This window comes from Euleptes europaea, chromosome 6 (assembly GCF_029931775.1).
Source record: "Euleptes europaea isolate rEulEur1 chromosome 6, rEulEur1.hap1, whole genome shotgun sequence".
Classification (NCBI taxonomy): domain Eukaryota; kingdom Metazoa; phylum Chordata; class Lepidosauria; order Squamata; family Sphaerodactylidae; genus Euleptes; species Euleptes europaea.
In genome coordinates, this window is record NC_079317.1 from 81,800,351 (window position 1) to 81,817,955 (window position 17,605).

Genomic DNA, 17,605 nt, shown 5'->3' on the forward strand with positions numbered 1-17,605 from the left:
AGGGGAGGGACTCCAATGCCATACAGTCCAATTGTCAAAGCGGCCATTTTCTCCAGGTGAGCTGATCTCTATCGGCTGGAAATCAGCTGTAATAGCAGGAGATCTCCAGCTAGTACCTGGAGATTGGCAACCCAAGGGCCCACCCACAACTGTAAGGCTATCATTTAATTTTTATTAATGTTTATTTTCAACATATTGTCTAATGTTTAAGGGGGCCCACTTGCCATCGGGCAAGCTGACTCAATGGCCAGTCCACCACTGCCTTCATATTTGTCCACATGTAAAAAGCTTACATGTAAAGAACCTGAGCGGTTGAGTATGAGTAACACAACCAATGGATGGAGAAGTTTTCATACTAAAGATCTAAGTGATTGACACTACCTGTGTGGTTGCATAAATTCACATGCAACCACCAGCCATGGGGAATCACACCATGGAAAATAGGGGAGGCTTATAAGTAATCGTTACTGGGCTCAATATAGTTTGTCAAGAAGATACTGGCCATTTGTTGATTTGTACGGAGCCAGCATAGTGCAGTGGTTACAGTGTAAGATTAAGATCTTGGAGGCCCAGATTTCAATCCCACTCTGACATGAATGCTTGCTGGGAAACCTTGGAAGTTGGACCAGTCACATTCTCAACCTAATCTATCTCACAGGCTTGTTGTGAGAATACAAAGGAAGGGGTTTAAAAAAAGATGCAGTAAGCCACTTTGGGTATTCATTAGGGAAAAAGAGACAGGCAGATAAACACACCCTTCTGGGCCTTCCTCTGATAGATAGGCAGACATATAAACACACTCATCTGGGCCTTCCCCTGAGATAATCAATATATCTATTCTCAACACAGCCCCAATCTGCAGAGAGGGCCATGGAGACAGAAAACAGATTTTCCTGCAAACTTGGGGGACCCTTCAGGTTTGCGCAAAATCTAAAAACCTTTTTAAAAAGTCTCCCCAATGGAGAAGCATTGACTGTGGCTGTGCACACAATGCACCTCCATTCCCCAGCTTCATCCATGCCTCCTTAGTGGCCAGAGGATGGTGGGGGCAGAGGAGCAGGAATTGCTGCTGCTGCTGCAGGAGCCTCAGAGGTAGCAATGATGGAAGCAGGCATGTGAGCAAGGGAGGAACAGGACCAACGGGTTGAAATTAAATCAAAAGAGTTTAGACATTAGGAAGAATTTTCTAACAGTTAGAGCGGTCCCTCAGTGGAACAGGCTTCCTCAGGAGGTTGTAAGCTCTCCTCCCCTGGAGGTTTTTAAGCAGAGGCTGGATGGCCATCTGTCAGCAATGCTGATTCTATGACCTTAGGCAGATCATGAGAGGGAGGGCATCTTGGCCATCTTCTGGGCATGCAGTAGGGGTCACTAGGGGAGTGGGGGGGAGGTAGTTGTGAATTTCCTGCATTGTGCAGAGGGTTGGACTAGATGACCCTGATGGTTCCTTCCAGCTCTATGATTCTAGGAACCACCTTCCCACTATGAACTGTGGAGCAGCAGCAATACAGGTAGGCAGGAGAGGACGCAACTGCCACCACCATCCCTTCCATCAGCTGTGGAGACAATGGAGGCAGGCGGATGGGGGGGAGGAGAAGGAACAGGAACCGTCACCGCTGTTAGCTGAGGAGGCGGTGGCATTGCAGAGGGGTGGGTGAGTGAGCTGTAGGGGGCAAAAATGCAGGTGGGCAGAGGAGGAAGGAGCCGCTGATGCCACACACCCCACCCTGGCATGAAGCAGCTGTCATGCATGTAAATTGGCTGGCAAGGAGGGCAATGGGAGCCAGCGAGTGGGCAGCCAGTGATTCCTCCCCTTAAATCTTGCAGATCCCTGTTTATATTCTCTACCTGTGAGTGAATCCGGCAGTTTTAAGGTGACTAAAGTGTAATATTTTACACTGAAGGTCTCTTGGCTTTGAAAATGTTGTTTAAGAAAATGCGAACGTTTTTGGCATATGACTCGATGATGAAGGAGCACAAGCACCGAGAGGCAGATTCATTGTTACAAGCAAAGTTGCGAGCATGCCCGGCCAGGAACGCATGCCGTCCTAATATAGGGTACACAAAGTCACACACATATTCCCTAAAAAGCCCATACAAAGTAATGAGATGGTGAGCAGCTTCTTCTTTTGAACAGCTCCTTTAGAAAAAGCACAGGCTAGCCGTACAGTTAAAGCTAGCTAATAAGGAGGAGGGAAAACTGCCAAGCACAGCTAAAAAAAACATGGCTTGCTTAACTGAACATACTTACCATGCTTGTTACCTGGATGTAACAACAAAGAGTGTGTTAAGATGCTTCTGGATAAGTGCATTTTCTAAGTAAAATACGCTACAGTACAATTACAAATGGAAAGTGTTCCTCATCTTTACATATAAAGTGTAATTATTCATTTTCACCGAGGAACTGATTCATCAAAAGGATAAAAGGACTAATTATACTCATGTCGACCATGCTGATACAATTAAATGCCTAGTTTGGCAGCTATTAGGTTTTCAGCCTGCTTGGATAGCTGCGGAAACTCCTCTGTTGCAAACGGGATACGGCCTGTTGTCGCTTTTCTCCTAAATCGAGGGGTCTGGCAGCAGGGGGAGCAGCTGCTCTCGGCTGCGTTCGCCCCACCATCCTGTGCAGATTTGGAGGCAGAAACCTGATCAGGTGTTAACGCTTCCAGAAGCAGCATTAACACCTGTGGACCCAGCTGTAGCGGCTCCTGCCGTCGCAGGGGATCTGGCTGAGAGCAACGCGGCTCCTGAAGAAGCCACGCTTTTAGCAGCAGCGGGGGTGCAGCGCAGTGAGAAATCTACTTATTCCAAAGATTGACCCAACTGTCTGACCTATTTTTGGCTCGTAAGCTTTTTGGTCTAGCGTTATTATTTTAAACAGTTAGAAAGGGAGCCTTCTTTGGAGTGGAAAAAAATTGCCTGCTGTTTCTAAACCAAATTAAAAACAAAAGGTCTTGGTTTCTGCAGGTCCATAACATTCACGGGCAGCCTGCTTATTAGGGCTGCCAACCTCCAGGTACTAGCTGGAGATCTCCTGCTATTACCACTGATCTCCAGCCGACAGAGATTAGTTCACCTGGAGAAAATGGTCGCTTGGGCAATTGGACTCTGTGGCATTGAAGTCTCTCCCCTCCCCAAACCCCGCCCTCCTCAGGCTTCGCCCCCAAAACCTCCCGCTGGTGGCTAAGAGGGACCTGGCAACCCTACCACTTATCCAGCACCTGCCTGGAAGTGTCAAGTCTGGGCTGGGGCAGTCATGCCAAGAAGCTGAGTGAACAGTTGGCAAAGATTCTGCACAACTAGGAAATGGGCCTGTTGTGGAACAAGGCAAGGGGCAACAGGCCACGTTCGTAGCATTTACAACCACATGTGGCCAATCCAGAGGTTCCTTCCTGCTTGTTAACAATAAGGGCCAGTTTTGCACTTTTATGTTTCCCTTTCTGCCTTGGGACATGAGTAAGCACAGACATAGGTTAAGTAATGTCTCGGACCAGGAGGCCATGGTGTAAATCCCAGTAATCAAACATAGGTTCTGGGCCACATTCTTTCAGAAACTTGGAACGTTTCAGAAGCACTAATGTTATTGGGTAATAATTGGTACAACAGTAGAATTTGTGTTTATTTATACCCGTTAGGGGGATATTCTCCAAGAGACACATTTCTTACTTTGTTTTTGCCCTTTCCGGTAACATCTGGCTCAGTGGCTTAATTGCATTCAGACCATTTTCTTTCCTTTTTTGTTTTGTTTGAAGAACCCTCTGCAAAAGTGGGCTTTGTCTGCCTCAGCACTACTGTTGGCCCTCTATAGTGCGGATGATATTGTTCGTTTGATATATGAAACATTCTAACATATTGCCAGAGAAGGATGAAACTAGGCAGCTTTCACAGTCCCCTCCCATCCTATGATCGTATCAACTTTAGGTAAGCAAATTGGGCATTTCCTCCTTCGCAGATACGCAGCCATCTCTGGGGTGACACGTAACAATTGATTAATCACACATTAAAATACTACATGACAGTTTCAGCAGCTAGTGAAGAAGACTACATCCAATTAAAACTGGATGGGGAATTTAGGCAGGCAGATTAGCAGTAATTATCCAAACTGGAATTTGGCCAAGATACATGACTTAACACCCTGATTCCGCACCTCAGAGTACACTGAGACGTTTAATGAACACAAGACTTTTGACTTCCTCAGAAAATGAGTTTTTGTTCTTGCTATCAGTTACCCTGCAATAAATATGAACTATCTTGATTGGGGGTGAATGTAATTATGTAATCACCTGTGCAAATGTTACAATAATTTTTTTAACTTACAATATCGTGCCTTAAAGTGCTATGATTGGTTCTGATACGTTATTTCCTGTTTCAAGTATTCCTTGGGTGACTCTTATCCAAACCAGATTCTCTTTATGGCCTTGGAAAGAGTTGGATGTTTTCTAAAACTTACACTGAATAGTCTTTGGGCACCCATTTTACCTCTCTGGATTTTTGATCCACAATTTCTGAGCTCAGTTACATATCTAAATATATTAATAAGTTTGGTAGCAGTCTGTCCTCATCAGTGCCATGTTCCCAAACGAAAAGCTACCTTCAGCCAAACCAGATGCAAAACAGCACTTCTCTATAGGGCCCAGGCACTCCCTCCCAAGGCCCCTCCCTACACCTGATAAAAACTGAATTTCTAACTTATTAGTTATGTTCCACTAAACCACTAAGCTGAAGGAAATTCTTGGTGGCTTATAATTCTGTCCTCTGTCTCAACACCAGCTCTCATTTTAAGTGATTCAGACAAGGGAAGCTAACTGGGTTGGGGGAAATCTAAGCAGAGAAAAGTTAATGCAGTGGTTACCTCTGGAATCTCCATCCGTGCTCCTGGTCTGCAAGGAGAGAGCACTGTTCTAAAGAGCCCCCAACGTAAGGATTTCTTTGTAAAAAAACAAACAAAAACAGTGTGCGGGATATTTTAAGGACAGCAGTTGGGGGTGGTGAGCATCAAAGATGAGCTAACAATGGGGTGAGCTATGTCGGAGGAGCAAAGAGTTCAGGAATGGCAAACCAGTGTGGGATAAATGGATGCAGAAAGAAGAAATCTGGGACAGAGTTGTGTTTGAGAAAGGTTGTTGAGATTTTTATTGTTACAGAGACCATTTCAGAGGGTAGCCGTGTTGGTCTGCTGTAGAACAGCTAGATTCAAGTCCAGTAGCACCTTAAGGATCAACAAGATTTTCAGGGTATGAGCTTTCGAAAGTCAAAGTTCCCTATGGAGGTGCTGCTGTACTCAGATCTAGCTGTTACAGGTATATTCGCCAGATACTACATTTTGTAATGTAGGGACTGCATTGCCCAGCAACCCTGACTCTGACCTAAGTTAATAGTTGTCTTTTTCCAGACTGGAGGAGGGAGACAGAAGGGAGAAAGGGGAGGTCTGAGGGAAAACTGCAGGAGGGACAGGCCTGTCAGAGCTGGACTCCAGCGGGGCTTGTGCAAGTTGAAGCAGAGGATTTGGATTCCTGCTATCAGAATGAGGTTCCAGATGGAGACTTGTTGTATTGACTGTCAGGAGAGCCCTGGGAAGAAGGACCTGGAACTTGGGAGGGCATTCCTGCAGCTTAACTGGCAGGCATAAAAGGCCTTGTTAAAGACTTCTCTTTGAAACCTAGTTATTACTTCCCACCCCTTCTCAGCTGAAGCTTTCCTGTTTACTTACCTCATTAAAGTTCTTGTTGCTGTCTACTACATTTCCTTAATAGCTGGCTAGAACCCACCAGGGTTGACAGTAGAAGTCCAGCCCTGAAGTGCGTTTCTGCATTGCCCTCAAAGATTATTTACCCAGCCAAGCTACTATTGATATTACAATTTTGATATTACAATTTTCTAACAAGAAGGCAAGAAAAGCCTTGATGGATCATACCCAAAAACCCAAAAACTGTCTTCCAAAAACCAGAATCCCTTTTAATCAGTGATCATCTAAATGCTTTCCGGAAAGCGTATAAGCAGAGAAGGAAAGCAACAGCCTTTCCCATGTCCCATCATTCAGTATTCAGAGGGATACTGCAAAATGTAAATTCCACATATTTGTCATGGATAATAGTCTTTGAGACCTATCCTTTATGAATTTGTCTAATACCCTTTTAAAGCAACCTAACATAGTGCACAATTTATTGTATGTAAATTATTTTCTCTGCCCTGAATTTACCACCCATGAATTACTCTGGGGAAACCTAAATTCCAACGCTGAAAGAGAAATTTCTCTTGATTCACCCCTTCTCTAAACATCATAGTTTCTTAAACTTTTTAGCCATCTAAATTTAAAAGGCCCAACTGCTTTTCCCTTTAGTCACAGGAAAGTGATCCAGTCCCTTAAATCATTTCTGTTGCTCTTGCAGGGTTAAGCAAGAGAGATTTGTATGGGTAAAAACTAAGTGGGGGGAGAGATCTTGACATGTATATACAAAACAGTTGTGGGAAAATGAGGGAGAAAAGCTATGGGACAACTATTAGTCCTACAGTCTGTCAAGTCCTGAGTTTATGACCACTACTAAATTGAACACAATCTTTACATGATTTCTACATTTTAAAAAATAATTGCTAGCCATTTGACAGCATTTGGCTATATTAAAATCTAACACAAACAAACTTATCTTTTAATGAATCAGATCTCTGGGTTTCCATGTTTGCCCTCTAGTTTTGAAATAATTGCCATGAGGTGAAAACAATTACTGACAGTCATTCCTTTTTAAACAAATGGTAATAAAGCAGATTGAATTGCGATTTACATGGCAAGCAAATTAGGGACTTTTGGTCATCATCTGTTTAAAGCCAACATATATTGTGAAATAATTCAATCAGCCCAAGCTAGTCCTAATGAAAATGACTTTGTATCCTAGGGAGATAGAAGGCATGCTCAGTTTTAAAAAAAAACTTTTGAAAATATATCTGGATATAATTAAAAGAAGGGACAATAGCATTTTTTAACAAAAGTAAGTCCGGAAGTAATATATATTTTCCATTAAAGCCCATACATACACCTGAGAAAATGTAACTTTTAAAAAATGATACAAAGAAAGCCAAAGAAAGTGAAATTTACTCTTAAAATGAATTTTACTTTTATAGTAAAGCGAGAGGTACTAGCATAAAATGCCTTCCTAGTAACTAATTTTGCAAAGCGAATTTTATGCTCACATACTGTATTGATTTTAATAACCTTTGCAATTATTTGCTCTAGCTGAAAAAAAAGGTAAACAAACCATGGAAGTATACAATTGTTTCGAACAAAAGGCACTCGAATAACTGTAGCCATGATCTCCAATTTTCTTATTATCAGAGAAGACAGTTGTACATACAAAAGCTGGCTATTTCAAACAGGCAATAACTAATGCTAAAAAGAGAATGCACATTCAAAGCAGACCCAACTTGCTGCCTAATGAGCAGCAATTAATCCATCTTATTGTATTTCAAAATGCAGAAGACTGCATTCATATTGAAGGGAATTTTTCAATGCTTTTACCGTTGTTCATTTATATATATATTTAAAAAAAACACTACATAGAGCTATCTTTAGCAACCTGTCAACGTGTTTTCTTTTTACTTGGAGATGGCATGGAATGGACACTAATGGATTTTAAAGCATGGCATACATATGAATAGGCCTTTTAATTTTTTTGTTTCCTTTAATGAATTTTAAAATCATATGCCAATGAATACTGGGAATCAAAGGCAAAGATTTAGCCATTTCTAAAATACTCCCTCATGCATTTTTAAGGAGTACAGTCACATCTACCCTCCCCCCACCTGAGTATGAAATTGTTTAGCAGTTTTGAAAAAGGCAAACATAATGGTACATCAGTGCAAGAGGTGTTATATCATTTCCTATTTGAGAGCTAAGCAGCAGCAACTATTCTAAGCAAAGCATCAAAATTATCAGTAGTGTTTAAGAAACTTCAGTCATTTATGGGAATATTTACTATCCTAAATTAGAATACATAAAAACTTCTCTTAAGAACTATACATGGAAGATTACAGAGGTGTTTCCCACAACATAAGAAGTATATGTTCTCAGTATTATACACGGGGCCCTAACTTGCTATGATCTCTAGCATTGTATAACAGAACTGCTATCTAATGTATAACTGGAAATATCTTCTTTGCATGCACATTTGTAGAAATGTATTTAAATAAGTTATGCACTTTAAAACAAGAGAAATGGTCAGGCCATATTCCCACCAACTTTGTGTTGCAGAATAGGCAAGTTACCGTATATGAAGGAAAAAAGGCAAAACTCAAGCTAGTGCTCAAAAAGAATAATTCAATGTATAAATGCTATCCTCCTCTATAAGAAATGAGATTACTTATACTCTCAGAGGCCTCTTCTATACTGGTGATTTGCCACAGGTCCTGAACTTTTGGGAAGCTGTCCCCCCACCCCAGTTCTCCACAGCATTGTGGTGCTTCTGTGTACCACCCTGGTTTCCCTAAATGTTTCTGCAGTCTTTCCCAAACCTGCTTTACTGTGACATTTTGGGAAACATTGCAGCAAGGTTGTTGTTTTTTTAATCAGCAATGGGCATATCAATAGGTATATTGGTATGTCAATTACTGGTTTTAAAAAAAACTTCAGAAAAATACCCCTCCCTGTAGTATTGGGGGGGGGGGTATCCACCAAGCAAGGCCTACTGCTGTTGCACTGAATTGGCAGTGGCAGCCACACCAGGGCTTCCAAAGGAAAGTGACACTGTGTCGAACAGCCCAGAAGGTTACTTACAGCCCAATCCTAAGGGGGGGGGCATACTTATGATGGGCTCAGGGATGGCACAACCGTGCCGCTTCCTGAATGGCTTGGTGGCCTGGCGCAGAATGGGGGAATGTATTTTCCTTCAAAAACCCATGTAACTGCCCCATTGAGTTACATGCCTGGGAATGCCTCCTTTGGCACCAGCGCAAACCCTTGTGCCAGAGAAACGCTGCAGCGGCAACTGCTCCAGCACCCGAGCATGGCACTGGTGTGCTGCTCTCCAGCACTGGCATAAGCGGCCCACCACACTGCCTCCAGAAGCCTTCCCCCCCCTTCAGGACTGCTCTGCCAGTCTGCTGTTGGTGGTGCTACACTCTTGATTGAAGCTTTTTAGAGGACATAGAAATGTCAGGTCGATAAGAGTTAAGCCACTTGTCCAAAACTCATTATGTGTATATTTAATATTACAAGTTTAGATCTTGTATTTAATTCATTTAAGCTTTGGTTTATATATTCTGTGGTATGTGGTGAGGTGTTATAATAACTTGGGCTAAACATCCCAATGAATACCATACTTCCTTGGTAACGTCTAACATGTATTTCCATTATTTGCTCAGGCTGCATCTCCTAAAGCATCATCCAGATGCCCCTGGAAATGAACAGACAGCAGCTAGGGAGGTGGAATAAATTTCCCCTAATCATTACAAAACTGGTATGAATTTTGATCAGGTCTAGGGGCTATATGTCAAACCAGTTCCAATCAAGTCTAATATCCATAAACTTGATCTGTTGACATTGGAGTTAACTTCCTTTCTTTTGCAAGCGTTGGACAAATGTAAAAGAAGCTAATTCAGCCTTCCTTGATTGTGCTTGCCTTCAACCCTACAACAAGAGATGGATGATATGGGTTGATCCTAAGAGTCATGAGTTCACTTCAAGGCCTGCAACACTCCTTCAATGTACATAATTAGTGGAAGCCACTAGGCTATCCTTTCCATTATCATTTATTTATTTACTTACTTAATTTATACTTTCCCCCCACTCCTGTGAAGACCCAGAGTAGCTTACAACATTCTCCCCTTCTCCATTTCATCCTCACAACAATCCTGTCAGTTGAGTTAGTCTCAGCATGTGTGTCTGGCCTATGAGCACCCAGGACACTTCCACGGCAGAGTGGAGATTCGAACCTGACTTTCCCAGATTGTTGTTGACACTTTAACCACTACACCATGGTGACTATCAGACTGTTTAAATGCTGGCCTCACTCTCGCTGTAAATCAGCACTTCCTCCAAGGAGCTCAGGCAAACTCACAGTTCTCCCGCCTCCACGTTACCCTCACAATAATCGTTCGAGGCAGCTTAGGCGGAGATTGTACAACTTGGCCAAGGCAGAATGGCAGAATTTCAACCTGAGTCTCTACAGTCATGGCAGAATGGAAATTTCAACCAGTCTCTACAGTACTAATCTGACACTCAAACCGCTACATAACATTGCCAGCCTTTTAGCCAGTTTCCTTACTGTTCCAGACTCATTTTATTCTGCTGTGCCCTTTTAATTGTAGAACTGTGGCATTGGCTCCCCCACTAAGGCTACAGATACCCACTCCTCCTTACCCCCTTCTGTTTCAGGCCAATGGCAACCTGCCTAGCCATTGGTACCTGACCAGCAAACAGTCAGGTACCAAATACCTAACTTTCACTTAATAATATACTCATATTTGCCTGCTGCTGTCTTATGTGGCAGGAAGGATGTTATACACACGCAGGTAACACCAATGGACCTGAAGAAAGGACTACAATGCCTGAACATTGATGGGGGTATGAAACACTGGAGAGAAAGAATGATTGAACAAACAGTTCTCTAAACTAGTTGAGTCACCATAAAACCAGTTTTTAGGTGCTGAAGCCAGACTATCCCAGGAGAACGGATGTATGGCATTCTACGATAGAAGGGAATTAATGACAGCAATGCGCTACAAAGTGAGGAGTCTGATCCTTCGTCACTCACAAGTCTTCAGATTAAACCATATGGCCCTTCCAGAAAATGCACTTCAATTAAGGACAAGTTGGTGCCAGTGAGAAAATTCAATGGCACATGCTATGGAACAGGCTAGGCTACATTAGGACACTGGTTCTTCCTTATCTTAAAATCTATGGACTAAACAAACAGTATTTTGCTTTATTGTCCTGTAGTTCATCTTTTATCTGACAGCCCCTTGATGGCCAAGAAGCTGGAGGAGGAAAGTCAAACTTGTCATCTGATGTTTCAGATGCACAGAAAGCCCTTAAACCCTTCCTTTTCTTCTTTGGTCTTACAAAATAATTAGCTGGCTGATGCATTCCAAAACAAATTAGAAGGAGGGGACCATTGCTCAGAAGAACTAGGGTAGCATCTACATATCACTGGATGCTGCACTATTGTCCTCTTTCACCTCCTGAATTTTCCTGTCCAGACAGAAATATCCAAGAGATGAATTATTACAATAGCACGATATCCAAAAATGTGTGGAACTTCACCAGGTATACAGGAGTAAATTTATCCAATATTTATTCTGGAGTAGGCAGATCAGGAATGAGTATTACTTGCGGTCTCACACTCTCAGCTATTTCGTAACAGTCAACATAAAGCACACTATATTAATTTACATTTCTTCTTTCTTTCCATCCCCTAGGAAAAATGGAGAATTGGGCCAGGTGAGAGGAGACTTTGCCTTTGTTCTTGTGTTGGGTCCAGGAGCATGCCTCAGCTCATGCATGCTCTCTCCGTTTTGTTTCTAGCTCTCTTCATTTATGGGTGCAACACATCAACGTAATAGGACAGATCCTATATTTATTTCAATGCAGACAACTCCACACGGATGTGACAGAACCCCTCTCCCAATATCAGGCTGTATCCCATGGGGGCCAGGATAATCCTGCAGTCAGATAAATGTGGGGTATCTCTCAATTTGATTGTACTTTTCCATCATAGATGCAATATAACAACAGAAGAATTTGCAACTGTCAGATTCATTCTAAAGTTCAACTTGGGTACAGCTCTGGAGGCCAAGTACCATCTGGTGTGGTCCTCTCAGGCATGTTTTCTGTCTTCCCTAATATTAGGTGAAATATCCATCTTGTTTCTACTGCGCATAGAAGAATGCACTATGAACGGATCAAACCTTGTGCAGAATTTTTTACTCTCTGTCCTTGCCTATGAAAACAACTCCTGGGATAGTTGGATAGTTGTTTTCCCCTTCATATTGACAGCAAGATTGATTGAGAGCAAGATTGATGGCTCCTGAACCATTGACTAATTTTCATTGGTGCCTTGTCACACGAACACATCACAGTGTTGCAGCTTGCCCCTTTGCGCTGATGTACATACTCAAATTATGGGATTGGAGGAAATTATTATTCAGACAGTTGCAGCCAGCAGATTCTTTAAGCAAATTCCTTAGAGCCAAACACATTCAACAGAAAACAGAAGCCAAATTCAATTTGCTATCAACATACAGAATGCCCACTAGGAAGGAGAATTTGCAGGTATCCTTGGCATTAACTTTGCTCTGCAGAAGCCTTCACTTCCTTCCTTTATCCCTTAGAAGCTCCTTGAGCCATTGGTCTTGAGCAGCATATATCTAATGTTTGAGGGATATAAGGACTGAAACAAATCTTGCCACTGACAATGTAGCCTTGTGATCCCTGTCACTTAGGGAAGCCTTCACTGTCAATAAAGGAGGTGCAGCGATAAGAAAATGATTGTTTTAAAAGGGGTACCTTTTCAATATTTATTAGGTGCGAGCTGGAAATATTCCAAAGCATTTCCCCCATTCAACAGAACGACAAAACTCAACAGAATTTTAACGATGAGAACCAACGAAGAAGCCATTTGGAAGAAATGTATGGAAGTAGTCCCTGCCAACTAATTCAGGACTGTATTCCCACAAAGGAGGTGGCAGGGGTCCAGCATTTATACAGGCACGTGCATGGAGTCAGTACAGCGCCTAGGTTTCTAAAATGAGCTCAGGTGCCTAATTTTAGCCGTCAGGATTGGATGGTCTTAGTTTGAAATGCTACAGCCTTCTATGTCAATGCGCCCTGGGTTAAAAAGCGGTATGTTTAAGTTGTCTTAGTCCTTCTTCCCCAACCCCGACTGCTCAGCCAGCGCAGCTCAAAAGCCAGCCACCAACAGCCACACAAGCTCGCCAGCATGCTGCCCACAGCATATTGAAAACCAAAAGCTCCTGACAAGTAGGACAGTGAAAAAAGCCAGCCTGTTATTGACATACTGCAGTTCCGGGATTGTAGCAAACAGCATCCAGAGTGTTTACTACGTCGGGCAGCATAATCACTTTCTACAACATTCTGCTTTTAAGTCAATTCAAAAAATATACTTGTTCTCATATTCTTTTTTAAAAAAAGAACTCAGCAAAAATAGAAGGAAGAGTTTAGGGGATATCCACATCTGTAGGGTTTTACTAGAAATTTTAAAAGGGAGGGGGAAAACCCAACATCTAAATTGATTGCCCTTTTTGGGTAAATTTTATGTAATTAAAATCTGAAAACCAGTATTTTCTACTGATTCTTGCTTATGTTTAGAAATGTGTACATCCTCAGAAAATAGGGAGGGGAAAAGAGTTCTTTGTTAAAAAAAATGAAGCAATGAATAACTTTCTCAAGGTAAGTTATTAAAGATACTGCTAAGATAAAATGATTCGGTCAAAGTGAAGCACTTTTACTCCATTGATTTCAATGTGCCCACATACTGTGGAAGCCAAAGAGCCTTAGAAGTGCTTCACCCAGAAACAAGTAAATAGTAGAATGGGATGGGGGGAATGATTCATAAAAAGTAGATTTGTTAAAATGGTATTGGAGGGACTGTGGAAATCGCAGACAGGGTTTTGTTTTTTTTTAGTAGGAGGCAATAGGTAGAAATCTAATGCTTATCCGAATTTTTTTTTAAAAAATCCTTAAGTGTCCAAAAAATTTAAATTATATCTAAATTTCATTCATTGGAACTCTGTGTGTTCCTGTGCACAACACACAAAATTTTCCTTTTAGCTGCAACATATTAAACACAGTAGTTTTAAAAACCTAACTTTTAAAATAAAAGAACATGATTTTCTATTGAGTATGTATCTACATAGCGAGTAACATTTTCAAGGGTGTTAAAATATTTTTAATACAGATGCTCGTGCAGAAATCAGAGAGAAAGACAGAGAGGGAGAGAGATAAGAAATGTAAACAGCTACCGCATGCAAGGAAACTAGGTTACAAGAATCACAGCACCAGGCATCCACTGATCACCAGGGAAAACAGGAAGTGAAATGCATAGCAACCACAAGCCCAAAAGCAGAAAAGCGCATACCTTTAGCTTGGAATGAAAATCACGAGATTTCCTTCTGGCAAGAACCTGAATGTGACTAGACACCTGCAGGGTAGGGGAAGGGAGGGAAACAAAGGAAAAGCCTGTAACCATGGAGATGAAAAGCCCCCTACAACTGGGCGAGCCAAACGTACCTTAATGGCGGCTTGAATTTCTCGAACTTTCTTCCTGGCTAAGACCTGTATGTGACTAGACACCTACATTGTTCAGAGTTATAAAATAAAAAAAGAAAAGAGGACAAAAAAAAAGAAAGAAAAACACAAAAGAAACACACAAAAATCAAATACAAAGTATCTCGTAATTTTAAAAAATAAAATAAAAGTTTAGGAGGGCAAGTTATTTGCATCTTCAGTAAGCTTTGCTGTTAAAAGACCACATTCCCAGCCACTTAGTACAGAAGTTGACCAAATAACAATCATCACTGCAGTGACCTGATTATGAAGAAAAAAAATTAACCTACTTAATTTTTGTTTCTATTAGAGTGAAACTGGTGTACTGCCTGAAATAAGACAAGGATTATGTTCTTATACTTTTTTTTTAATGGGGGGAATTACTACTGTTTTTTCAATAAAGGCATGTTATAGTTTTTCCAGAATTGGACGAAACAGGATTCAGTATCAAGCAACAATATATGAAATTGTAACATAAATATGATTTGGCGGAAGCCATATTGTTGATTTTGTCACTAGCTCCAAGTTCAGCTGTAGCTGATGAAGTAACACAAGTTTGCACACAGTTTGTGAAAGAAAGAACACTGCAGACGTTGTCATAAGGGGGTGTCTTTTGGCTACACCATGAACATAATGTTTTTCGCACCATATTAAAGGGGGGGGAAGAAAAATTATTTCAAAAAGTTAGCACAGTTAAATAATCATGCAGCACCAAAATTAAAGAAAATGATCATTATAACACATTTTATCATATTTATACACTGCCATTTCTTCAGAGGCATAAACAAGGATTATCTCATTTTGTCTACAACAACACTGCAATGTAGGTTAGGGTGAGAAAGAGTCCAACTGACCCCAGCGTATCCTGGTATCTTTAGTGCACAGTAGAGATTGAATTTAAAATTCCCTAGTCCAAGTCCGACACTTAAACAGCTGGAGAATAACACAATATTGCAAATTACACAACAGTAAGCGTTCACTATGTAATTACATAGGTCATATGAAAAAAACTGATATAATGAAATCATGAAGGAAGGCTCACACTTCTGGTAGTGCCCTCATATCAAATGGTATACAATATTTCTTCAGTGCTTTGTGGCAAAGTTCAATGAAATTGAGGAATACAGCCATTCTACTAGTCTGCTTCAGTACTCTTTGTAACAGTGTTTATTCATAATGCAGAACAGAGCTCCAAGGACAAATACATGTCAAATTTTAAGAAAGAAAATTAACAGGTGAAACATTTTTCACATGTCCAAAATGCAATCGAATAAGATTATTTCTGTGTTTGTGATCCAAAGCTTTAAGAGCGTTTTGATATGCACATGCTCATTTTCCACATAAACAGGTAGTTAAGCTGAATTCAACTTGTGAGAAAAACTCATGAAAGTAATATGTGCATGGGGGAAGGGGGGCTTGAATATTTGGGAGCTTCCTGTGTGTACCACAGACACTGTGAATTTAAGGAGTCCCTGGAATTTTGCCTGATTATTGAGTACAACCTGCACAATATAACCTTGACTTCAACCCTTTTAGAAAATAAAAGCAAAGGAAGCCGTGCCTCTCAAAAATAAAAATACAGTGAAGGATATACCAACTAAGTGGGGAACAGCTGAGATAATAGTTTGCGGGGGCACCTAGTATTATGCAGAGCTTGACAGTAACTCTTCCAAGCTCAACCTCTTGAAATTTTACCTTCTGGCTATTACATGTTACCCAAATATGTTACAAAAATCGTCTTCAGATGTAGTAGGGAAAATCATCCTGTCACAATTTCTAAAAATATACCTGCTATTTCTTTACTTTCATTAACAGCCTTGTTTAACCAATAGGAAAAATCTGGCTATGTATGTGGGTTTATCTTATTCTAGAATTGGCTCAGGTCAGACATAATGCCAAGTGTGAACTTCCATGAATAGACAGGAACCATGATTCAGACAGGTTGGTTATAGCTGTATGTCCAGTCTCTTGATGCAGTGACCTCCAGAGATAAAGCAACAGTTGTAACTAAGCTTCATCTCTTCAGAAATCACATCAGTACAAACTGTGGTTTACGCTTCCAAACATGTGGGCAAGCCAGATAAAAGGGCCTCAGAAGAAAAAGGCTGGGCACTATGATTTGGATTTGTCAATTCAGATATCGTAATTTTAATAAACTCAAACCACAGTTTAAAATTCCACTACAAACTATAGATTGAGGTTGCTGGCCACCTGCAAACCAAAGTGCAAATGGTCTGTCAAGTCAAATATCTTAGCTAAGCTTCCTTAACCATGGTTTGGTTTGATGCCTTGTCTATCTTGGCTTCATTGGGTTTGATTAAGACAAATGCAGCCCCACTCGCTCAGGGGAGAGAAAAAACTAAGGCCAATCTCCCCAATGAATCACTTTTGAAAGTTGTTAGCAAGAGACAGACGTGATATGAAATGATATTTATTCTTAGTGTGTGCCCTCTCCCCAGACAGGATAAACTGAAATGCTATGTTGCTGGTGTCACATGTAAAAACATCCTAAAGGCCTTCTAAACATATTCACAATGGTATCTGTGCTACTGTTTTCAGAAACATCATGGCATCAATCCCTAGATACAGAAGAAAAAAATACAAAAAGTGTGTGTGAAAGTGAAATTCTGATTTCCAAGAATTACCTTTAAGAGAAATCTTGATCTCTGGAAAGAACTGACAGATACGAGTGATATAATTATGTGCGTGACTGGGGAAATGGGAATCCAGGGTTAGAAATGAGTAAAATTTGAAAGATATTTCCATTGACCTGATTATAGTATTTTTTTTAATCTAATAGCTTTAATTTTCTTTTAATCATTGTTATTATCTAAAGCCAGCATTTTGAATTTTTAGTCAAGTCCTGCACTGTTATATAGATTTCACTGGGGGTGAGAACTAGTTTACTTGGGCACTGAACTCACAAATGGATGTACCCTATCTGTACCTCCCCACCTTCTTTTCTGTACCCCTTTATTAGAAAAATAAATAAATAAATATTCAAAAAAAAAACAGATAGAGAGAAATCTTGATCAATCAATCACACTTGGGCAGTGCAGTACTAAGGCCCTGGAGGACTGCCATAGCCATACAACAACAGAACTGTTGGTCCATTCCCTGTGGGGAGACTTCCACAGCAGCCTGCAGCCAAACAGAAGACATTTTTTAAAGGGCTGATGCTGTGCTGGTGTTCAGTAGCAGCGCGGAAGCAATCCACTGAAGCATGGGAGGGGGTGGCAGCATGGTCCTGACAGACAGGGTACCTGCAGCCAACGAGGGGGCCAGAGGCAAGAGGGTTGAGCCCTGTGGCTAACCCAGCCCAGGGGATGAGAG

At 41.2% G+C, this 17,605-nt stretch overlaps 1 protein-coding gene across 3 annotated transcripts in view; it reads right to left on the reverse strand.

Moving 5' to 3' along the window:
- Nucleotides 1-17,605, reverse strand: part of TEAD1 (TEA domain transcription factor 1) — a 134,799-nt gene that overhangs the window by 44,440 nt on the left and 72,754 nt on the right. The window contains exons 3-4 of one of the 3 annotated variants that reach the window (XM_056850922.1): nt 14,237-14,299; nt 14,085-14,147 (exon numbers count right to left, since the gene is read on the reverse strand). In XM_056850922.1, the coding sequence (XP_056706900.1) occupies nt 14,085-14,147; nt 14,237-14,299 (126 nt within the window). The remainder of the gene's footprint in view (nt 1-14,084; nt 14,148-14,236; nt 14,300-17,605) is intronic. The other 2 variants (XM_056850925.1, XM_056850923.1) reach the window with 2 other exon arrangements.